This window comes from Chinchilla lanigera, unplaced genomic scaffold (assembly GCF_000276665.1).
Source record: "Chinchilla lanigera isolate Chin_1 unplaced genomic scaffold, ChiLan1.0 scaffold00054, whole genome shotgun sequence".
NCBI lineage: Eukaryota > Metazoa > Chordata > Mammalia > Rodentia > Chinchillidae > Chinchilla > Chinchilla lanigera.
Window position 1 is genome coordinate 5,009,747 of NW_004955455.1, and position 24,696 is coordinate 5,034,442.

General features: G+C 46.5%; 1 protein-coding gene across 4 annotated transcripts in view; it reads left to right on the forward strand.

Moving 5' to 3' along the window:
- Osbp2 (oxysterol binding protein 2) overlaps positions 1-24,696 on the forward strand; it is a 182,026-nt gene that overhangs the window by 81,594 nt on the left and 75,736 nt on the right. Inside the window, exon 1 of one of the 4 annotated variants that reach the window (XM_013520327.1) lies at positions 21,359-21,497. The exons of the other annotated variants lie outside the window; for them this stretch is intronic. Within the exon in view, the coding sequence (XP_013375781.1) occupies positions 21,419-21,497 (79 nt within the window). The 5' untranslated portion in view covers positions 21,359-21,418. Of the gene's footprint in view, positions 1-21,358; positions 21,498-24,696 lie in introns of those variants that run through there. 4 annotated transcript variants of the gene reach the window in all.

Consider the following 24,696-nt stretch of genomic DNA (forward strand, 5'->3'; position numbering starts at 1 on the left):
GGAAGGGGAGGGAGAGGGAGAGGGAGAAGAAAGAGAAGTTTGACAATTTGAATCCCTATCACCCATTTGTGCAGAGGTTTTGACTGCTCGTCTATTTTGCACACATACATGCTCTGTGATAGATTTGGAGGGGGACAGGTAAGAGGACAGACGGGCCAGAGGCTCCACATTAGTCTTGAGAATTCAAGGAACCTTGGTTGGGGGCTGGGTTTGGACTGTGTTTGCTCCAAGCAGTTCCTACTACTGCTTTCTCTCATATCCTCAGGGCTTGGAGCTTTCAGGCAGTTTTTTAGCAAGAGTCCAAGCAAGTGACAAGTAGCACCCCTTTATATTTTCCCAAAGAAAAATTAGAGGGGGGCATTTTGCAGGTTAAAAGAAAAAAACTTTAAGATGTGTTAACTTGTTGCAGGTGGCAAATGCAGTTAAGAGTCCTTTCAAGACCAATAAGCTTTTGGATTGACAATTTAAAAATCGGTTAAGGTATATTTATTCCCTTATCTCAATGCTTGCCTCATTGTATCACTTGGACATTCTGAAAGTAAGGGGATTAGTATCTGTTTAATTGGTTTTAAAATTTCCCTGTCTTGGAAGGTCTTTCAGAGTCAAGGCCGATGGGAACGCTCTCTCAAACTCTACTCTTTTCCAGGTGGCAGGAGTTCTTAAATAGGGAGATCCCAGGTATGATCAGTCCTGTGTGTTTATGGTATTCACGCCAGTCTTGTGAAGTACCTTGTTAACTTTAATTCTACTTTGTGGATAAAGAGCAATATGTTGTGGAATGGCAAAAAGCCTTAGCCAGCACCGAGCAGTCGGACAGAGAGGTCACAGCTTCTCCCAGGCTTGGGTCTAGACCGGTGGAGATTTAGAAATCCTTTGCCATAAGTGCTTTGATTACGAACCCATCTAGTTTCCCCCAAATTGATGGGTGTATAGATAAATATCATTAAAACATAGCAGTAGAATCAGGATTTTTAAAAAATCCATAAGCATTTATTAAAACAGCAAACATTTAAATGTTTAGGAACCACATACCAAAGTTTCAGTCATTGGCTTGCATAATAATAAGTTTATGAATGCAAGGTTGTTTTTCTTTTCCTTTGCTTTTTCTCCTTTTTCTTTTTTCTTTTTTTTTTTTTTTTTCACATCCACCATCTGCAGTATTATTTATGGGAGAAACTAAGGTTATAAACCTTCCTGCCAAAGCTTTCTACAAAAATTTACTTGCAAGCCCATGGCTAAAAAGTTTGCATTTATATTTTTTTCATGAAGAGTCTCTTTCAGGTTTAATTAGTCATTGTGTCTATGCATGAATCTTTCATAATATGGATTTGCCCCCAGCACATGGTGGTTAGAGTCAGATGAATAGAAATAATATTGTTAAGCAAAATGTAAAATGCTCTTCAGCCAATTATCACTGGTTGGCAACATGTTTTATGGAGATAAAAGTTGATTGGCAGCTGTTATAATTTTTAGTTTGTCTCCTTGTGTGTTGGAGAGAAAAGGAAAAGATGGAAAACACAAGCTTCATAAGTCTGCCACACCAGTGCTCCAAGTCTTGTACTTACCAGCCAACCCAATAGTAGAACTGCTCATAGTTCATGGGAATCACATTTATAGTGGCTGCCATGTGTGTCCACTGTACCTAGCCTGTCTTCATGCATTATGGGTAATCCTCTGTGTGACTTGCCCACACTCACTGAGCTAGTAAGTGTTAAAGCCTGGCTGTGAACACTCATCCATCCAACTCCCTGTTGTCTGCTCCATCCTGCCCACCACATTGTCTGAAAATTGTAGGTAAGAGCAATTAACATTGTACTTCAGCTAAAAAGATAATTTAAAAGGTGATTAAGCGAGGCACACTGATACATCTGAACTCCCAGTTATTCAGGAGGTAAGAGAATCACAAGTTCAAGATCAGCTTGGGCAACTTAGTGAGATGTCTCAAAAATAAAAACAAAAGACAGATAAGAGTGTAGCTCAATGGTAGAATATTTGTCTAGCATGCACAAGGTCCTGGCTTCAAGCTCCAATATGGCAAAAAAATAAATAACAAAGAAAGAAAGAAAGTAAATCAGGTCATACACCCACATTCATAGCAGCGTTATACACAATAGCCAAAAGGTGGAAGCAACTGAAGTGTCTACCAGTGGTAAGTAGATAAAGAAAATGTGGTGTATCCTTACAATGAAATAATATGTAGTCTTAGAAAGGAAGGGAATTCTGACACATTGCTTCAGCATGATCAAATTCTCTATTCATTTCATCTGTACCTTTTATTTTTTTAATGAAAGATACTATGATATGAATCTTTGATATATTATAGTCGACTTAATTACTTTTGTCATTTCCAGGCAATTTAAGAAGCTTACAACTATTAAATTTTACTTATCCTCTCACTTTTTGTATTATTATTTATATATTTTACTCACATATTTTTAAACTCTACAATATAGTTGGTGTTTAAAATCATGTTTATTTATATTTAACCACATTTTAAAAACATTCTGATATTCTTTATCCCTTTCTACATTTCTGTGCGTCCTGTCTGAGATCATTTTGCTTCAGTCTAAGTAACTCTGCTAGTTGTAGGAGGATTCAAGTTCAAGCCCAGTCTAGGCAGTTTGATGACATAGTGAGACCCTGTCTCAAAACAAAAACCAAGAAGAACCCCTTTAGTATTTTCTGGGATATATGTCTCCAGGCAGTGAATTCTTTGCTTTCTCTTTTGCCTGAAGACATCTTTATGGTGGGGGGCAGTTGTTTGTTTGTTTTTGTTTTTTAAGAAATGGGTTTTCACTGTTGCCTGGGCTCATCTTGAACTCTTGCCCTCAGGACTCTTTGAGTAGGTGAGACTACAAGCTCAAGCCATTGCATCTGGCTTATTTCATCATAGTTTTTTGAAGGATCTCTTCACTGCATATAGAAATCAAGATTAGCGGTTTTTCTTTTTTTTAAGCTTTATAGACATTACTGTCTTTTTTCATCTCTGTTGTATATTGAAAAGAAAACAATCAGTTTTATAGCTCCTTTGACAATAATGTACAGGTTGAGCATCCCTAACCTAAAAGTTCAAAATCTAAAATCAAATTTTTTGAACTTCATATTTTGGATTTTGGAACATTTTGGATTTCAGATTTTCAGGTTAGGGATGTTCTATCCATAAAATGATAGAACATGGTAAGATCTGAAAAACTTTGAAATCTTGCCAAGCATTTCAGATAAAGGATACTCAACCTGTATCTCTTTTTCTTACAGCTGCTTATTTATTTATTTATTTATTTATTTATTTATTTATGAGACAGGGTCTTGCTAGGTAGTCCAGGCTGGCCTTGAACTTGCTATGTGGCGTAGGCTGGTCTCAAACTCACAGCGATCCTCCTGCCTCAATCTCCCAAGTGCTGGGATTATAGGTGTGTGCCACCACACTTGGCTTTTTTCTGGCTGTTTTGAAGATTTTCTCTGTTTTCAATCTTCAAGACTTTGACAGTCACTGGGCATGTGATGCACACCTGTAATGCCATCTGGGAGGCTGAGGTAGCATAATCACTAGTTTGAGCCCAGCCTGGGCAACTTTGAGAGTTAGTGAGACCCTATCTCAAAATAAATTAAAAAGGGCTGGGGATGTAGTGAGAAGGCCGTGGGTTCAATCCCCTGAAACACACACACACACACACACACACACACACACACACACACACACACAGACTTTGACCATAACATAGGTAATCTTTTGTTTCTATTTCTCCTTTTTGGGATTCACTGAGTTAAATCTGTGAGTTAGTAGGTATCTTTCACCCTATTTAGGAAAATTCATGGTGCTTATTTCTCCCACAACTGCTTCTAACCTATTCTTTCTTCCTTTTGTGGAACTCAAGTTACATGTATTAGGCCTTTTTTACTATTTTCCAGATCTTTCTGCACAGTTCTCTCCTTCCCATTTCTCTCTCTCTCTCTCCCTCTCTGTGGTGCTGGAAATTTTTTATTGCCTAGTCTTCAAGTTCATGAAACCTGCTTTTAGCTTTATTTGTTCTGCTCTTAAACCTAGTCAATAAATTCTTAATTTCAGATATTGTATTTTAATGTCCTAGAATGTCTATTAGATTATTTTTATGTATTTCTAATTCTGTTGAAATGTTCCAGCTATTCATCCATTTTGTTCTTTTTATCTTTTTCTTTTAACTTATTGATTGTGGTTATTTTGAAATTAGCTCCTTGCCAGTAAAGCTTCTCAGGACACACTAAATATGCCAAGTAGTACTTGATTTCACTGGCTCTTGGCATTTCAGCCATCTGTATTTCTGAATGTTTACATTTCTCTCCTGTAGTATCTTTTCTGATTTCCATAACTGCCCATGGGCTTCATAGGGTGAGTATCAAATTGTTGAAAACTTCCCAGAAGCTGTCAGGGCTATCACACATGGCTCATCCTTGTGTGAATGAGGCTGCTTAGTGACTGCTGAGGGAAATGCTGGTTCTGGGAGCCGGGCCCACCTCACTAAGCTCCCCACGGCTAGCCAAGGCTACAAGGATAGTATTCTGAGTTGAATTTGTCTTTCCTGGTTTTACTTGTGCATCACCAATTTTTAAACATTATAATATAAACATACTTATTAGGGAAACAACTTTGATATTTAACTCAACTACTCTGTTATTTCAATTTTTTTTTTTTTTTTTTTTTTTTTTAGCAGTGGCACTAAGATTAAGCCCAGGGCCCTTACACTGAACTATGTCCCCAAGCCTTTTTTATTTTGAGACAAGATTTCACTAAGTTGCTAAGTTGCCCAAGCTAGCCTCAAACTTGGCTCAGTTTGAACAAAGTCTTGCCTCAGTTTCCCAGAGTGCTGGGATTACCGGCAGGTGCCACCACACCTAACTGCCCTGCTGTTTTAAATTCCCTTCTACTTGTAATTGCGTCAGAGAGAATTAGTCAGGTATTTCCAATTTAGTTCAGGGAAGGGGGAGAGGTTTCCTCATCTTGAACTCCAGAAAGCCCTAAGGGCTTAGATGAATATGCAGTCTGTGGATATTCACGGGCAGGCTGAGCTACTTCAGGCTTATAACCAGAGGGAACCCCATTCCCAACTTCCAGAGGAGAAATTAGGGTTCCAGAGGCTCAGGTCATATTGCTAGTCGGTGGCAGAGGGCAAGTGAGAACCAGAATTCTGCGCGCTTAGCTGGGGACACTCCTGCCTGGGGACAAGAGCAACAGAAGAGACTTGAACAGAAATGAAGACTGGGGAAGCAGTTCCGTGTGATGTCGTCAGGCTCCAGCAGTCCCATCTGTTGGTTGATTGATGCTCTAGAACCAAGGACAGTGGGGGTGGAAGGGATTGGATGCCAGGTGGGGATGGAACCAAAACGGGTCCCACACCCCTAGTTCATGAGTCAGACCTACTTGTAACTGGTTAATTCCTTGCAACCCCAGGAGAAATGAGGGTAGAGAAATGAGGATGTGAGCCACGGGCCACCTCTTGGCCCCTCCCTCGCTGGACCCAGGCGAGGGGCCAGCACTCCCTGGCCTTGATTGGGCAGAGATAGCGCCCTTAGTGCTGGGTCCGGTTTCGGGCCAGGCTTGGGCATTTTAAGAGGCCGAGCTGCGCTCCCCATTGCCTGCCTGTGTCCCGCCACAGAAAGGTCGTCTTTGTCTAGTCCGCTGGTTGGAAGAACGCTAATCCCCGCTCTTGGAGCGGCCCAGGGAGACAGAGTCGGCCTCTTTCGGCAGCTGGGGAGGAGGCTAGAGGGATGAGGGCGCGACGCAGCGCGCCCCTGCCTCTCACAGGCTGAGGGACCAGCGAGTGGCTCAGGGCGCACAGCTCCTTACCGCTCGGTGGCTCTGGGAGCCTGCGGGCTGGACGCTGTCCGCGGTGCTGAAGCTGCGGGGAGGCGGGCCCGGGGTGTCGGGGCAGCACACACCCAATCCGAGGACCGCCCTCCTTCTCCCGGGCTCGGCACGGCGGTGGCAGCCGGCACTGCACCGAAATGGATTGAGAGCGCGGCGGCGGGAAGGCGGTGGCGGCGGCAGGGGCAGCTTCAAGAGCCCCGGCAGCCTCGGAGTCGGACCCACATCCACACTCGAGAGCCCCTCCCTGGGGTGAGTCGGGGCAGCGGAGCAGGAATGGGGCACACGGGTCCTGGGGGCATGGATCTCTTGAGCCTTTAAATTTTCCTTTCCCACTGTACATGTTTTCCATTCCTGATCTTTAGCAGCCTGCAGAGCTGAGGGCGCAGAGGTCTGCCCCTGCACTAACCCCAGTCCTGGGAAAGAGGGCCGGCCCCTCTGCCCTCATAAGCCAGGGAACAAAGCATTTAGCTAGAAGTCAGACTGTCACAGGTATGTTCTCCTCACCTGTGCAGCCCGTAGCTCAGCATCAGGAAAAACTGCTCAGGCTGGTGTCACAGGGGAGACACCTTTCCCTCTCTGTGCAGTGGACTGACTCTGGGAAGCCTAACCACGGGAATTTGGCCCAGAGGGTGGCTATCTTTTAGTAGCGGAAAGCAGTCTTCAGCCTTCCCTGAGGCTGCAAATGAAAAGTAAAGCTCCTTCCTCCCTTTGCCTCCCTCCCTCCCTCTTGTCTCCTTAGGCATGGAGCTGCCATGACCAGGGCTTCAAGGGCAAGGGTCACTTCTTTGCACCTGGTTGTTGTTGTAAGTGAGATGGACTTAGGCAGGGGTGCTCTGGAGTGGATACTGGGCAAGCATTCCCTGCGTGTGTGTGTGTGTGTGTGTGTGTGTGTTCCCAGCTCGCAAAAGGGATTTTAAACTCCAGTGGTGACTGTCACAGGAAAAGCCCTTCCAGCCTGCCTGTGCCTCTGAGTAAGCAGCTTGGGGTCACGCTGAGCAGCTACCCAGCCAGAGGAACCTTGGGCTTCCTCAGCCCCTAGAGCTGCCCCCCTTCTGCCTTGAGCCATCTCCTGAAGGAGGAGATGTGTTTAAACTTGATGGGTCACCTCTGCCTTCGGTCCTACCAGCAGTCGGTTCCCATCTCAATCACCTGGCAAGGTCAGACAGATAGACCTCTTAACTCCTAGAGTCGGGTGGGTGGGCTGCTGGGGGGCTTTGCTGCCAAGACAAAGAGCTTCTAGTGTGTTGGGGAGGCAAAGGAGTGCAAAAGTGGGGTAGAGGCATAGGGACCATCCTCTAGGTCCTGGAGAGGTCTAGCTGTGTTAAATTCCAAGCCGTGTGAGGTGCCTGTTCTAACCAAATGGATGTAGTTGAAGCTACTGAGTCTTGATAAGCTCCTGCTGGAGAACTGAGGGGTATGTCTTGTTCTGTTTACCTAGCCGAAGCTTGGTGCATCATAAATGACTCTGGTGGGCAGCTGCCTCAGATCGTCAGACGCCTCATGGTGCCGATAAAATGAAGGAGAGGTGGAGAGAATGCATGAGATGGTGTGCTGGTTTTAGGGTCAGTGTGAGCTGCAGTGTTGCTGCAGTGCTGATGGAAATGCATGCCAAGAATGTGTTAGCATTACTTGCTTAAACAAAGTCATTTGGTACCCAGGTACCATTTGTCTCTCACCAGTGGTCCGTAGAGAGGAAAGGTCGTATGGGGGAAAGTATAATAACTGTACATTTGACATAGAGTCAGTTTACATTATTCTTGATCACCTTTTTCCACTCCAGAATATTGTACCTGCTATGTAAGCACCTTGTATTTTGGCCAGATGAATGAATCTTTTTGGAGAATAATTATCTGGAAGGATGGCTGACTCATGACTGTACTTTGTACTTTTCTGACTTGTTTCATAAAAATTGAAATCCAGAAATACAGTGGCAGGCCAGTTAAGCAGTGAGCCATTGTTTTGGTTTTAGGGAAAGAGTATATCCGGGCTGTTTGTGTCATTCGTTTTGAAAAATTACATTTATAGCCAAAAAGTTTCCATAGCTAGATCAAGTTGAGAGATATGTATATATTTTTAGTGTGTTGCACACCTGTAATATAATCAGGCTACCTATTTTTGCCCGTAGTCTGAGCAATTTAAAACCTCCTTAATAATTAAAGGGATCACCTTCTCCTCTGTAACTGAAGAAGATACTACTTGAGGGTTGACCCTGGGTGATACTTAGTCCTAGATCCAGCCCCAGGTTTCTGTTCAGATGCTCTGCGTTTGGTTGTAACACATTCAAGAGTGTCTCTGTGCACAGTTATAAAAAGTGCATGAGATACATGAGCAGAATCTTTCTGTCTGGATTTGTCAAGGCAGAAAATAAAGTTGGCATGATGAATATTTAGCAATAGAACAAGTTTTATTTTGGTGAAAGCAATTGATCTTGGGTTCCTGGTAGAATATAGTAAGTGTTAGGCATGGTGGAAACTGCTGTGCAGTGTCAAGGAGTGAAAAGAGATTCAGTTTTGCAGATTGAGAGACCTGGGTTTGAGTCCCAATTTTAATCTCTTATTCACCATATGTCCCGAGTTTTTCTGTGCCTCTGATTTTTCATTTATAAAACAGAGGAAGTAACACACGCATGGTATGTGAGCTTTTAGCACAGGACTGGCACGTAAGTGCTCACTGTCATTCTTAATATCTCTTGCCATGGCTTACCTCCCCTGGTATTAGAGAAACATGAGTGTGTTCTGCCAGAATTCCTTCAAATTTGTGTTTGTATTCAAACTGTGAGGGCCATGGAAGGACTCAGCAGGTTAGCTTGGTCCTGCTTAAAGTGATGGTCTCAAGGTGGGGACCATCTTTGGGTCTGCTGTCTTCCAAGGACCTTGGCTGGTTAGCAGTGGGGCTTGGACAAAAGAATAAAAGAAGAATGCTCAGTGCCCAAGGCCTTGAGAAGTCTTTGCTTGGAGAAACCCCTTCCAGGAAAGGCTTCCTGGAAAGGGCTATTTTGTAGCAGGGCAATGTTGCTGCTGTCCGTTTTGACATGTCTTTCTCTCTGACACTAGGTTTTCCTTCAACAGCATGTGTCTCCCCTTTCTGCTTATATTCTACATGCCCTGTGGTAATAGCAACTAACATTGGGTGGATGAGGATTTCAATGGGTTAGGCTTTCCTGCAGCAGCTCATTCAGAATGCCCTAACGAAATGAGCACATCCCCGTCCTTATTATACCAAGGAGAAGGCTGTGGCTAAGAGAGGTCACAGATGTTTGAGGTCCAACTCTAACACATGCATATCCAGTATGATGAGAGGGCCTCAAAGGTAAGTCAGTGGCAAAAAGGGGATTAATATGGCCATAGTTACCCCCGTCTCCAGGCTCATAATCCAGTGCTCTTTTATCCCCTGAGATGACAGTACGCCATTGCTAAGTGGCAGTGACAGAAAGAAGAATACGAAGTAGGGTCATCCGTGCGGAGTGACAGTGGGGAGGAGTTAAAGTCTGATACTTCCCCTTTCTGGCCTGCCAGCTCACCCTGTTCCTACCCAGGGATGGGGCTTGTTATCCCTGCAGTAATGACAGCAGTCACAGCAGGAAACAAAGCTGGAAGGTGAAGAGCCCTTAAAAATCAGCTAGACCAACTTCTCCTGATATGAATGAAGGGACTGAGGCCCAGAGAGGAAATGACTCATCCATGGAGGTGAGGGGGGAGGAGAGGGGTCTTTATCCCACCCCCATGGATAAGAGCCCCTCCTAAGGGACTGCACCACAGTGCCTCTGTAGGGAGCCTTGGTATTGCTGGCGGCTCTGCCAGATAAAACTTCCTGAGTCCAGGGACCTCTATAGATCCTTGAGATGCCACCGAACTGGACAGCTCCCTCGTCCCCGGCCCCCTGCCTGAGAAGCAGCTCCATCTGGCTTCTGCTAGCGCATGGTTGCCATTTGCAGACTTCATTGATTTCCATTTCCTGGGGTGATGAGATCATTTAAAGGTTATTCAGTTGAGTTTCTACTTCTTGTGACTTAAGACCTTTCTTTAATCCTGCCTACTGCTCATAGCCTGGGTACCAAGCATTTATATAAAAAGATATGCTCATGGCCCATAAACTTGAATTATTTACAAAGTATCAGCCCACCTTAGTGGTTACTTACTGAGTATACCCGTGAGTTTGCTTTTTTTAATTGAATGGCATTTTATGACTTTAAACCATGTGATACCCTCACAGGCCTGCTTCTTTCCCTAGGCTGCCTTTTTCAGGTCCTGGCTCCATCTTCCGTATCTCCTCCCCTAGACTCCAGCCCCTGAAAGCCTCCCTCTTTCTGCTCCTGCATCCTGAAGTCAGGCTTTTTCCATTTTCCTCCCACATTTTCTCTGAATTCCATTCTTTCCCTTAGGCCGTGCTGTCACTGCTCTGATTCAGTTCCTCATTATTGGCTGACATTTTTGCAATATCTTTGACCTGGCCACCTCCCTGCATGGTTCTCCTTTGAGACGCTCTTATGTGCCTCCAGCAGATTAATCTTTTTTTTTTCTTCTTTTTGAGACAGGGTCTCACTATGCAGTTCAGGCTGGCCTTGAGCTCACTTTGTAACCCAGGCTGGTCTCGAACTCACAATGATCCTTCTGCCTCAGCCTCCCCAGTGCTGGGATTACAGGCGTGCACCACCACACCTGGCTTAGCAGAGTAATCTTTCAGGAACACAGATTCTACTCTTGTCACTGCTCTCCTGAGGAACCTTCCCTGGCCCATTACTGCCTCTAGGATGAGGGCAGATACATCAGCCTGACCTGGAGGACCTTTCTGCAGGCTGGCCCTGCATCCTGCACCAGAAAGCCCTTTCCCATGCAGTACTCCTCTTCCTTTCTGGACTTGTCCTTTCCCTCCCATGCTTCCTGTAGCTCCAAGCTGCCTCCTCCAAGTCACCTTCCTTCCCTGAGCTTTCCTTCCCTGCCTAGACCCATCACTCTTGCTCCATTGCTATTTACAGGAATCTGAGTCTCACTGTAGGTCAGGTAGTGCTGGGCACCTGGAATGACAGTAAGTGAAAAAAAGAAAAAAAAAGACAGTGAGTGCTGTAGGTTGAAGTGCATCCCACAAAAAGACTTGCTCAACTCCTAACCCCTCGTACTTATGAATGTGACCTTGGTAAAAAGATCTTTGTAGATGTAATCAAGTTAAGGTGAGCCCATTCACTGGTCACTATTGTTCCATGACTGGTGTATTTATAAGAAGGGAAAAAGTTGGACTCAGAAACATATGAAGAGAACATGATGTGAGGACACAGAGAGGGGAAGGCCATGGGAAGAGAGAGGCAGAGATTGGAACAACACTGCCTCAAGCCTAGGAATGCCCAGGTCTACCAGAAGCTAGAAGAGACAAGAAAGAAACCTCCCATAGTGCATTCACAGGGAGCACAGCCCTAATGACACCATGATTTGGATTCCTTGCCTCCAAAATTTATTAACAATTTCCTGTCTTTTAAAGCCTCCCAGCCCTAAGAATCCAATCCAGTGAACTTACTACTGCCCGTATAAGAGAGCCATGGATGGGAAATGTCAGAGGGCAGATGATGTTTTCAGTAAATTGTCCACATGATGACTTGAAGGGTTAAACATGGAAACTGAGACCTCAGAATGAACCAGAGGAGGTGGCTGGTCCAGGTGGAAAAGAGAGTTTGGGTTTACAAACAATTTTAGAGGACTTTCGGATTCATCACATGTAGGAGCTCAAGGAGAGGGAGAAACCACAGAAACCTCAGGTCTTCAGCTGATACCTGGGGACAGAAATAATTGTCCAAAGTGGAAAGAATGTCATGAGGGAGTGCAGGAGAAATATTGGTCCCTGTTGGGCACAGGCAAAGGGGGTGGGGTTCCAGTGGAAGGGAAGACTTTACTTCTCCTGCAGCGGGGGAAACATGGACAGGGGTATGGGACATGGAGCTGTGGGCATAGACAGTATTGCTTAGGCTTTGGGATGGAGGGGAAGGAACAGAGATAAGGACTGATTCCTGCCTTGGAGTGGGGACCAAGGAGGTTGGATCACCAGGGTTGTGTGGCAAGAGGATTAGGAAGCAAGGGATTTCAAACAAGGGTGGTTGTGACTCAGGCCTGCACAGGAAGGGCCGTACAGAGGGGTACAGGACCATAGGTCTAGGGATGACTCTCTGAGCTGTAGTGCACCTGCCATTTCTTACCTCCTCCTATGTCCTATGTTTAGCTGTGAAACTCTTTTGTTGTCTCTGGCACCTCTCCTGACACCTCTATGGACCACGCAACCCAGCGCAGGCCTGGTGAGGTGAGTGCAGGTCGATGCCCAGACACTCTCATGGGCCTTGTCCCAAGGCCATAGCTGCTACTCCAGAGGTCACTGGTGCCTGTGGCCATGGGCTTCTGCCAGAAGCCTGGTAGCTAAGAGTAGGAGGAGGCCTCAAATCTAGCTGAGTAACAGGTACTTGCTCTTTTGCCCCCAAACCTGGTTGCAGCTCTGTCCCTTCTCTGCAGGGCCCATCACCATGGGCGGCTCTGCTCCTCCGCCTCATGGGGATCGTGCCACGGGTGCGCCAAATGATCCAGCCCCTCTCTGATTGCTGCCTGCCAGGTTGGTCTGTGTGCACTGATGTGGTGGCTTTTCTGATGTGACCTCTGGGCCCTTCTGCCTCCAGATTTACCTATCACACACTTGCCTTTATGCCTGACCTTCTACCATTAGAATCCCTTGCAGGGTATCACAGCAGAGAGTGATTCAGGCACATTTTTTCCCATGGTGATTTGTTGAGAAATTACATTTTGTTAGGAAACACAAGATTGTGAAATATTTAAATGACTCTGATATATATAACGTAATCTTTAGTCATTTTTCAACTCCTACCTTGACCTCACTCTCCTCCCGAGGGAGGTGCACCTCAGTTTGTTAAAGTAGTGCTTTTCTAGATCTTTTCAAAGCTACGTAAGGTAAGGGCACACCCCTACACTCACACATACATATACATGTGTAAATGAGATTGTATTATCCATATTGGTGAGAAGCTTGCTTTTTTCCTTGCCAGTTTATTTTGAAGTTTCTTTATCTGTCAATACAAATAGACTTAATCTCATTTACAAACAACAGCATAAAATTCCATAGTCATAATTTAGTCATTTTCCTCTTGATAGGGAATTGGATTCTTTACATTCTATTCCTTTTCCAGAGAGTGCTTTACTAAAACTTCTTCTATATGCATCTTTGTGCATGTGTGTGTTTTTCTATATCTTGGACTCCTAGGAGTGGAATTGCTGGGTTCCAAAGACATGGACATAATAAATATCAACAGGCACTGTCAAATCACCAGCCAGAAAAAAACGCATAAATACATATATATATATATTTCCCAGTAGTGTGAATTGTCAAACAGTGCTACTCCATCATTCTTTATTAGTTTAATTACTTTGTTATTTAATGGATGGATGAAAAGGCATTTCCTCCCTCTGAGTTGCATTTGCCGTATGACCCTTAAGACTGAGTATGTTTTTATCTACTTATTGACCAATTGTATGCATTTTGTGACTTGTATATTCATATCCATTGCTGTTTTACTCTGACTATTTGTAGGGATTAGAGCAGGTTTGCAGAAATTTATTCTAGTTTTGGTTATTTTTCCTTTGTAATATATTTTTCAAGTATTTTCTCTCTGTCGCTTATTTTTCAGCTTTATGTGATGGTGGCTGCAGTGCTATGGAGTTTCTCAGTGTTTATGGTATAAAATCTATCAGAGGCTTATTTTTTTAGTAGTGAAGAAAAATGGAGCTTGGAAGCCTAAAATGTTGCATTCTAGACCCTTCTCTGGTCTTTGCTTGCTATTTTACTTCGAACAAACCTTTCAGTTTTTGTTTTGCTGGTTTCATAGCAGCGTGGTCCATCCTGTCCAGTCTCCCTGAAGCTGCCACAGGGAGATGAGAAAAGCTGTCTTTGGCAGGGCTTCATACCCATTCTGAATGTCCTGGTTAATGAATTCTTTTATGGGCATTGGGATGAACTCTTCTGGCACAGGCCTCTTCTGGGGCTGTAGTTTTGGGGATAGCTGGCCCCCTGCTCCTGATGCAGTTCACATTTCCCAGTGGAGCACCTGCCTGTGCTAGTTTCATCTTTGTGGCTTTGCATAAAGAAGTGAATTAGTCAGCTCTGGCTCCCATAACAAACACCACAGGCTAGGAAGCTTAAACAGAAATTTATTCTCTCAGTTTTGGAGAGCAGAAATCCAGTACATATTTTTAGGTTTGATTTCTTCTGACCCTCTTTCCTTGGCTTCCAGATTACTGTTTCTTGCTGATTTCTCACATAGTCATTCCTCAATCTGTATATCCAAGGATTAATCTCCCCATTTCATAAGGACACCAATCATATTGGATTAGGTCCCACCTCTGTGACTTCATGTTAGCTTTTTTTGTTTGTTTGTTTGTTTTGGTTTGGTTTTTTTTGTTTTTTTCTCCGGTACCGGGAACCGAACTCACAACCCTGCGCTTGCCAGGCAGGCGCTTTGCCGCTGAGCTAAATCCCCAGCCCCAGGTTTTTTTTTTGACAGGGTCTTGCTATGTAGTTCAGGCTGGCCTTGAACTCACTGTGATCCTCCTGCCTCAGCCTGCCGAGTGCTGGGATTATAGATAGGAGTGTGCCCCCACACTCAGCTGTTATTTTAGTTACCTCTTTAAAGGCCCTCACTTAGTGAGGTACTGGGCAGGATGAGGGTTGGGGGTGGACGTGCACATAGGAATTTGGGGGCACACAGTTTTACCCATCACAGAGAAATACCACTATGTCTAGGTAAAAGTCAGGAAAGTGAGGCTCAAAGAGGCTCCTGTACTTGCTTCAACTTGCCTAGGGAGCAAAATGCAGATCTGAGCTCGGACTTGTACATTTGATTCCAAGGCCCAGACCCCCTCCAGGTTGGTTTGACTAATTTTGGAACTGTTTGAGGCCCACTCTCCTGACTTCCTGCTCGTGAGTTGCTGCCCCATGTCCTCACCATCCCATGGTCTCATAACTTCCACTTTCTAAGGAGCAAACAGCAGGTTGTGCTTCTTTGCTGGAGGTTTCCCTCCTCTTGGGTTTCAAATAATAATTCAGTTGATTTGAGTATAGCATATTGCATTTTTATTATTGTGGAGGGAAAAATTGCACAAAAAGGTAAAGAGTACCTGTATTTAGCTGGGCCTGGTGGCACATGACTGTAATCCCAGTACTTGGGAAGCTGAGGCAGGAGGATCACCTCAAGTTTGAGACCAGCCTGGGCTAAATAGGGAATTCAAGTCCAACCTGAACTAGACAGAAAAGCAAAAAATCACCAAAAAGAAAAAAAAGAAAGAAAATTACCTACTCCAAACTTTTGATTTTTGTGCATTCTCCCACCTTCCCCCTTCACTTGCACTCTTATTTCCCATCTTTGACCACTTACTAAACATGATACTTCATGCTCTGCCTTTCTTACCCCACTTTATAATTGTTATAATGATCATTTTAATGGCTGCACAATGTTCTACAGAGTTATGTATTCTAATGCTTTGAATCATTTATCAATGAATGAGCACTCAACTCCCCCTGCAAACTCACTGGTGTTTGGGGTTATTAACTCAATACCACCTGACCATTTTAATATACTTAAAAGGGTACATCAAGGCAGCTAATTGGTGCTGTTTTAATAACCAATAAAGAAGAGGGAATATCCTGCAGTAGATTTGTATTTTCCACTTCTTTTGTTGTCACTTTCTTAGAAAGAAAGAAAAGAAAAGAAAGAAAGAAGAAAGAAAGAAAAGAAACAATTGAAGACTAAACAAATGGACAGTAATTTCTTGGGAATTCCAGCTCCTTGACTGTCATGAGGGATTTGCTGGTGAAAGTGATATTTTAGACTCCAGCAAGCAATAACTGACATATGCACAGATGCTGGGAAGAAACCAAGTGTCCTTGGAGCTGCCTGGTTAGGTCTGACCTCAACTGTGCAAAATGTGCATTTGGAGACTTGGGTGCCATCCCTACACTCCCCAGGACAAAATGTTCAGGGCAGGCTTCAAGAGGCAGCGTCATCTCTTCTGTTGCTCCTAGCAGAGGCACCTGTGGACAGAATCCTGCCAAGACAGCATCCCTAGGTTTTCCATTTTTCAAACCAATTTGAATGCTACATTCTCCCTGATCCTTTTTTTTTTTTTTTTTTTTTTTAAACCTAAAATAACCAACGATGAAGTGAGGAAAAAAATGTTCCCTCGGAAGTTTATTTTAATTGCCTAGCAACCCATTATCTTAAATTGCTCTCAAATTAATTCTTTGGCTTCGGTGCAGGATCATTTATTAATGAGGATGGCAGTCAGCACCTATGCATGGCTATTCTTAGAACATGGCTGCTTTTAAGCATTTCATTCTTATGACGCCCCACGGGAAACACGCATGCGCACCAAAGCCTTGACGAACTTGTTTCTCCAGACCAAATTGGAGAAAGTCAATCTGTAGGCCCCAGCCTTTCTTTAACAATGGTCCTCAGGCTCAGAAGGGGAGCCATGGATACCTAAGTCCCATAGCAGTTAAGGACTGTAGCCAACTCAGGTCAGCAGTCCACCATCCGATCTTGCTCCATAGGCCTCCCAAGCCGGTCCTCCTTCCCGATGTGCGGTTCATTCAAGGGCTGGGCAGGGGCGCAGAGGGAAGAGAGAGCTGTGAAGGTGGTGTGCACCAGAAGTGCAGACTAGGTGGTGGGTTAGGGGGCTTGGAAAGGCAGGAAGCTCGTGTGGTTTGATTGCTGGGCCTCATAGGCTCTTGATGAATGACTAAGCTGCTTTCATCAATCAATTCATTGATCTAGTCATTGCCCTATGGTTCCCATGCTCATTCATTCATCGTGCACCTGCCACGTGCCAGGCCACACTAGAAGCTGAGGATAGTGAGAAGAGGTCACAGTGTCTGTCTTCAAGGCATTCACAGTCCTGGATGAGTACAGACCAGTAAATGGGACCTCCCCCGCCAAGTAAGGTGTACTGGGTTCTCCAAAGCACTCCTGAAGCTCAGACATGAGGAAATGACCTGTGTTTCAATCATTTTAAGATGTCTGTATATGTGTAGTTTTTACTTATGTTTTGTGATTTGCCCTTTTTCCCCCCAGCATTTTCTTTTCAAGCACAAGTTCTTATTTGTTTGTGGAACTGTCACCTGTGTATGTCTGAATGGCTACGTGATATTCCATGAAGCTGATGAAGTAAGCATTCACCTGCTACTGGACTCTTAGGTTGTTAGGTTTTTTGCAACAAATGGCGTTGGATACAGCACGTTTTGCTCTTTTCTCATTGTTTACTTGTGGTCAATCCAATTCATCGTACTGGGCTTCAGGATGAAGAAATGTTTGTGGTTCTTTCCATACTGCCATGTTGCCCCCAGAGGCCTTGCACTAGTTTCTGGGGCTGATCTCAGTGCCTGAGGGACCTGTTTGTGTTGCTTCCAGCACTGGGATGCACAACAAATATGTGTGCACGTGCTCACACACAGACATGCGCATCCGAGTTCAGATGCGTGAGTTTCAGTTGAGCAGATTTGCTGCATTACTGAGCGAAGGAGAGAGCATAGTGGAAACAGACTCCAATGAACTGTGTTCTGTGCCCAATGGAAGTGGGGATCAGGGGTGCAGTGGGATATGACAAGAGGAAACTGTAGACAAGACAGGAAACCAGACTCGGAAGGGACCCCCTTGATGTCGGGTCAGATAGGACTCTAGAGGGAGGGCTGTAGCTGCCTCCAGGGTTGCCAGCCAGGAAATTCAGGGTGAGTGGACCTCAAAAGGGTTCTTGGAGTTGGTACACTTGGTATTAGGAGGTTACAGGGGGCATGTCTGGGGGCCAGCGCCTGGAGTGGTTGAAGAGACACTCAGGACACTTGAGTACAGATGGGGGCAGGAGGGGAGCTGGAGCTCAGCCTCACCAGACGGTGGCAGGGAAATAAGCAGGCTCGGAGCAGCAGTGGAGCAGTTGGAATTACCTGGTAGTTATCTTTGTTTGGCTTTCTCACAGCTTGGTCAGCTAGGTTTCACATGAGCAGAATCTGATAATCTTTTCGTGTGATTACAGTGCAAAATAATCAGGCATAAAGGGGAAAGTTTGTGTGTGGAATTTAGTGGCTGTGTGTCTAAGTCACTTTTTCTCATTGCTGAGACAAATACTCAACACCCAAATTTAAAAGAGAAAAGATTTTTTTTCAGCTCACAGTTTGTAGAAGTTTCAGTCCATAATTGGCAGACTCCAAGGCAGGGTGGCATGGCAGAGGGGCACTGCAGAGGAGAAGCAGTTCATGCAGGCAGAAGATAGCAAAAGCATCCAAGCAGCAAAAAGCAAGTGACACATGGCAGATTATTTCTGTCCCTTTATATTGCATCCAGGCTACCTGCCCTTAAGATGGATAGCACTCACACCCAGGATAGAATACCCTTAATCCCACCCAAAACTATACCAAATCAGTTTAGTAATCACACACCCTTAATCCCAGTGTCACACACCCTAGATCCTGCCACTTCTGAAAATCCCCACCTATGACCACATGAGGCTTTGGGGGGGAAATTTAGACACAAGCCATAACAGTGTGTTACTATGACAAAATGCCTGAGAGAAGCAACTTAAAGAAGGAAAGATATACTTTCACTCATGGTTTCAGAGGTTTCAATCCATGGTCCTTTGGTCTCATCACTTTGGGCTGAAGACAAGGCCAAACATCATGATGGACAGTGTGTGGAACAGCAGACCTGCCCACCCCATGCATGGCAGGCAGGAAGTAGAGAAGGACAGCCAGGGCCATGTGACAAAATATACCCTTCAAAGCCATTCCCCCTGTAACCTACTTTTTCCAACTAGGGCCCTTTCCTAGAGTTTTTACCACCTGCCAATAGCACCATCACCTGGCACCAAGCTTTTAACACATGAATTTTGGGGGACACATTTAAGATCCATATCCAAACAGTAAACTGTGTAATTTTCTTTGATATATTTTCTTTACTGTTTTGCTTTCTTTCCTGGATTTGTCTTGTTCCCTGGCTTCTCAGATCCACAGCTGTAAGTCAGGATAGCTCTAGGTGAGGATGGATAGACCGTGGAGACAGGAGAGGGTCAGTGGTAACAGAGATCACTATCTGTGATGACAGGCATGCAGTTCTGAGCTTCCTGCATTCCCTTTCCTCAGCTCTCAGGATGGAGGGCATGGCTCTGTGTTAGAAAGACTCTCTGAGATTTTGTGATAGTGATAGTGTCTGCTTAAATATGCTGAGTATGATTTATTCCTACACATACAAATCCTTAAAAGGTTGCCTGTAAGCCAGGTGTTGATGTGTGTGGGGGCGCATGCTGCAGTCCCAGCCACTTGAGAGGCTAAGGGAGCACGATCCCTTGAGTCCAGATGTTCAAGGCCAGCTTAGACAACATAGTGAGACATCCATCTCAAAAAAGAAAAGGAAGATGGAAAGACTGCCTCTATTTTCTGAATATTTCCCCATAGCGTTCAAAACACTACCTCAGCCAGCTTCCCCCTATATTTTTCTCATAAGGCCTCTGGTTGCTCAGGAACCCTGTAGAATAGGGTTCAGAATGTGGCCTCTCAGAACAGGTGGATCAGCTGGGTGAGGCTCTACCTTAGCAAGGCTTAGTGTCCTCGTCTGTAAAGGTTGATACAGTAAGTCCTTGACTTAGGAACGTTTGATTGTACCTTGCATTTTTTTTAATGCTTTACATTATATATTTGTGTCAAAGATGTATAAGATTCATTTTGTCAGACTTACGAAAGAATCTGACTTATGAACATTATCCCACAACGAAACTCATTTGTAAGTTGGGAACGTACTGTATTGGTAGACCCTACCGAACAAGTCTCTTCTGTGAGAACCAAGAAAGTGCAGATAAAGCACACAGCCCAGTGCTTGGTGTTTGGTCAGCACTGCATCTCTGGAACCTTTTCCATTATAGTTATGCTCCCCATTTTGTAGCTAGAAAATCACGGCCCAGAGTGGTTAAAAGCCTTCCATCCCCTGGGCCAGTGATTCTCACACAGTTGCTAAAGATCAGTTCTCTAAGTGGAAGAGGTAGTTGTTTCAAAGGCTTGGAGAGAATTATTGACCTAGCATCACCTCCGGGAGTCTGTTAGATGTTAAAAACAGGAGCTTTGTTGTGATTTGAAATTTAAATTGGTAAAAGTGGATTTTGTTTCAATTAATTACGTTAGATAAATCCCACTGGCTGTGTTTCTATGAGGAGTGGAGTTGTACAGGGCTTGGCTAGAGACGAAACAATGGCAAAGCCCAGTCCTGGGGCGCACAGTCCAGTGGGAAAGACCAGACACCCCCAGAGCAGAGTGGTGGGAGCACAGCTAAGGAGTGGGTGGGTCTGTCCAGGGCTTGGACTGCCTGGCTGCGGCCTTATGTTGAAGCCAGAATATCAGTGCGGCAGGAAAGAGGGAGAGCGCAGAGGAACTGGGTGGGTGAGGTCGTAAGGACCTGGCTGGCCTGCTTGTGGGGACTTGGAGCCCACTAAGGGAGGAAGCGGTGGAATCCAACACACACTGAACCTGATGGCTAGGGCAGCTGTTCTAGCCTGGGCTGAGGGGGGCCAGCACAGAAGCAGGGAGACTTGCTGGGAGGCTTTGTGAGAGTCCCCAGGGGCCCGGGAGGCAGCAGTGGGAGTGGTGGGATCCCGGTTTTACTCCACAGCTATAGCCTCCCGCTGTGCGGACTCAGTGCATGTGGATCTAAGAGACAGAGGAATCCAGGATGACTCCACGGTTCCGGCAGCTGGGAAGAGGGCACTACTACTAGCTGAGGTGGAGGCGGGGAGGACTAGGGCAAGTGTTCCAGAATAGGTGCCAGGGGACACGGAGAGCTCAGATTTGGACAGTTGGGCTTGTGATGCCCATCATACATCCATGGAGAAGTCCCGCAGACAGCTGGACCGGGGACATGTATTCACAGAGATCTGGGCAGAGACACAAGTCCCTAGATGCCCCCACTCCGGTGGCAGCAGCTTGTAGGGAAACCCAGCTCCCAGGTGGCTGCGGGTGGCAGCCCCACACAGGTGCCTCAGCCGATGCAGCGGGGTTAGAAGGTGACCAGGTCCCAGAGGTGACCTCAGTCTCCCGGAATCACCGTCAAGCCCCGGGGCATCCCCATTTCCCACGTGTCCCTTGCTCTCAAGGGCATCTTTCCCTTTGCAATAAAGCGACGCCGAGGCTGCCGTTGCAGGGGGCGGCACCTTCATTCGGATTTTCGAGTTCACACGTGACGCTGGAATGGGAAACCCGCCCCACACCCAGCGTCCCGTGTGCCCTCGGGGTCGCGCGGGCAGCAGGCTGCGTTCCCGGGGGAGGAGGCGGGGGAGGCCGCGCTGCCGCTCGGGTCCGGCTCGGCTCCTGCGGCGCCGACAGGGTTAACGGGCTCCTGTACCGGGCGGCGGGCGGCAGTGGTGCATTGTGGTAACGCAGCGCCAGGACCCGCGAGCGCCCGCCGCCTCCGCCGGGCGGCCCGCCGAGCTGTGCGCGCGTCCGCGTGAGCCCCGGGGTCTGGCACCATGTAGCGCCCGAGCGCTCGGAGGCCGCCCGGCCGGGGGGATGAAGGGACGCGGCTGCTGGGAGACGGCCTCCGTGCGCTCCTTCTGCAGCTCCGGCTGCCTGAATAAATTTAAGAAGGGTTAGTGCTGCTCGGCCTGCGCCCGGAGGGAGGCCCGGCTCCCCGCGCACGCACGCCCGGCGCCAGGCTTTGCTGCATGATCAGTCCACGCGAGCCTCTGATGTCACTCCCGCGCGGCACGGGAAGCGCGGGGAACCTCGGGGAACCCCTGTCCCCGCACCCTGCCGGCGTGCGCTCCGCACTAGCATAACCGCCGCGCATTTTGCAAAAGGGTCTGCGGCTACAGACGTGGCTGTCCTATTAACCTCTGCAAAAAGGAAAAGAAAGACAACCCAGATCTCTCTGGAAGGAAGCGGGGAAGCGGCGGTGGTGTTGAGCCCATCCACCTGCCTTTCCTTACGTAGTCCGCGGGAGGCGGGAGGGCCCCCATAACCCCGAGGCCCTCGTGCTTTGCAGGGGAGCTGGGGGCCGCAGAATTGCCGCTTTGCCTCCTAAGGGCCTCGTCCCGGAGCCACCGGTGGCCGTCCGCTTTGCTCGCTGCATGACCCTTCCGAATGGCCACCCGGGTTTGAGCAAGGGCCAGCCCTGAGAATGCTCACCCCCACCCCACGGTGATCCCGAATGACTGCCCCGGGTGGTCGGGAGAGCAAGTCCTGGCGTCCTTCCTTAGCGTGGCGGGGAAACGGCTGTCTTAAGTTGAAGCCTTGCAAACTCGCCAGGCTCTTGCCTGCCATTCCTGATGGTTGGAGATTTTGCCGTGAGTGAAATTTGTTGTGTTTCTCTTGATGGGTGTTTCTGTTACCATTTGAATCTCCAGGAGAAATTAGATTCTTTACCCCTGTCAACCTAAAAAACACAGGGACAGTTGATTTCACTGAACCAGCATTTAGTAGAAACAGTTCCTTTTTAGAAATTAATTCTCTCTGATCTCTCTGAAGCCGGATTATTAACTTTGCTTTGCTTGCTGACTGGCCATGCTAACGGCTTCACACGGCCCTGGTCAGTTCCAGAGTCCTCTGAAACTGCAGACTCCAAGCTTCAGCCCAGGAGTCCCCTTTAACTATGCCTGGTCTACTCAAAACAGGGTACAGAGTCTTAGCGTATTTGCAGTTGTAAACGTTAGAAATTTATTTCACTGGGAGCTGATGCTGTGGCCTATCTTAAGAATCCTTAACTCCCTTAAAGTGAATATTGTCCAAAGTATGTTTTCTGGTTTTGGATAATTGGTCTTCATTTCTAGTTTTTTATTGGATATAGTGTCATTTTCAAAGTAGTTATGTTCTTTGTGTAAAGTTTAAATGATGATTTTGCTATCAGTTTAGATGGATTTATTCAGAGGGTGAATTCTGGAGTCTGTAAATAAAGAAAGGAACATATGTATCAGTTAGGTGTTAAATTGTTTTTCTTCCACCGGCCCTTGGAATGATGTTCTTCTCTGCCATTATCAGGAAGATTTGCTACTTATTGGAGATTGGACCTAATGGCCACTTGCTTCTGGTTGATGGTAGTAGGAATGCACACCTTTGTCTGGAAGTACGGGTATGACCTGAGCAGCTGTATGTGGAGAGCAGTGACAGGGTAACCTTTTTGATTGCCGGCCCCACTAGATCAGCCTTCCATCTTACCCCTCCTGTCAGTGTCACACTGTTTACTGTGGGTCTGAGGATGAGGAGGCTCAGGAGGTTGTTGTGGGTCTGATGCTTAGAACAGGACTTGGAGCAGAGCTTGTCACACCAGAGAGAGGAGGTTCAGGGGCCAGTGCCTTGGTCAAGAGCAGCCAGGAGGACTCAGCCTCAGTATTGGAGGCTATAGAGGCAAATAAGACTGGGTCCCAGGCCAGACGTAGTGGCGCACGCCTGTAATCCCAGCACTCGGGAGGCTGAGGCAGGAGGATCGTTGTGAGTTCAAGACAGCCTGTGCTACAAAGTGAGCTCAAGGCCAACCTGAACTGCATAGCGAGACCCTGTGTCAAAAAGACAAAAAAAAAACAAAACAAAACAACTGGGTCCCTCAGATACCCTATGAGTGTGAGCCTAGGAAGGCCAGAACAGTTTTCAAAACAAGTTGAAAATAAATCTCCCAGATTTCAAATGTTGATCTTGTGAGCTGAAGGGAAGGGAGGGAAGAAGTCTGAGCCCCACCCTACAAAAGACCTGGTTAATTATTAGCATTGGAGGGTGGGAGCTTCTGGCCTCTCCACTGTATGGGTCTCATTGCCTGCACACAGTCAGGAAGAGAGTGGTCTCTCCCAGATAACACTGAAGGACACTGACGTGAAGGGTCTGATGTGTTCCCGGTTTGGGATGGGCTCCAGTAAAATTGTGTCGCACCCCTGTGCCCACCCCTGTGCAGAGTAAAAGGGGAACTGGCTTGCCACCTCCTTTCAGGGCCGAGAACTGAGGTGCTGGCAGTGACCGTCTCAGTCACAGGACGGTCCCTGGCTTGTGCAGGTTTGTTGCACTGATGGTTACTCCGGAGGCCGCATCCTGTCTCCAGACCTGAGTTCTTATCCTGCTAGCACACGTGCCCTGGCTGAGTCCCTATCCTTCTAGGAGCCCCCACCCCAATAAAGGAAGGCGAGAAGTAGCTTGAAAGGGGCTTCAGGAGAAGGGCAGGTGCTGCCCCTGGAGCCATGAGAAAGAGCTCCGGGGAGTCTGTGGGCGGGACACGGCTCCTTGGCACGTTTGAATCGCAGCCTGCCCCTTGCCTTTTAGTGGGCTTCTTAGCCTTTTTGGTTTTTGTTTATTTTTTTTTTGTACTGGGAATCGAACTCAGGACCTTGCGCTTGCCAGGCAGGCGCTTGTGACGTTGAGCTATATCCCGGCCCCTTCTTAACCTTTTTGGTCCTTGCTTTCCTCATGTAGACGACGACAACGTTAAACTTACTTACCTGTTGACAGGGTTGCTAGGAGGTTGGAATGAGATAATACGTACTTATATGTAATCTAATGATATATAATTTGTGTTTCTGTCTCTGCTTCAGACAGAGCCTAGTGGGCCACAAGGGGAGAAGCCCATTTGGGGGTCTGTGGGAGACCAGAGGAAGACTGAGACCTAATTAGCCACCTCTGTGAGCACAGAGGAGAAAGGCATCACGCAGTGATGAGGGCATGTTGCAGGTTCTAGGGAAAGTTAATCCAGCTGAGAGTAAGTTGTTTACCTGCACATGTATTAATAGATAATATGAAGCAAATGAATCTCATGTTACTGTAATTGCTTGGGACATTAATCTAACTCTGTGTCTCCTTGTTGTTCATCC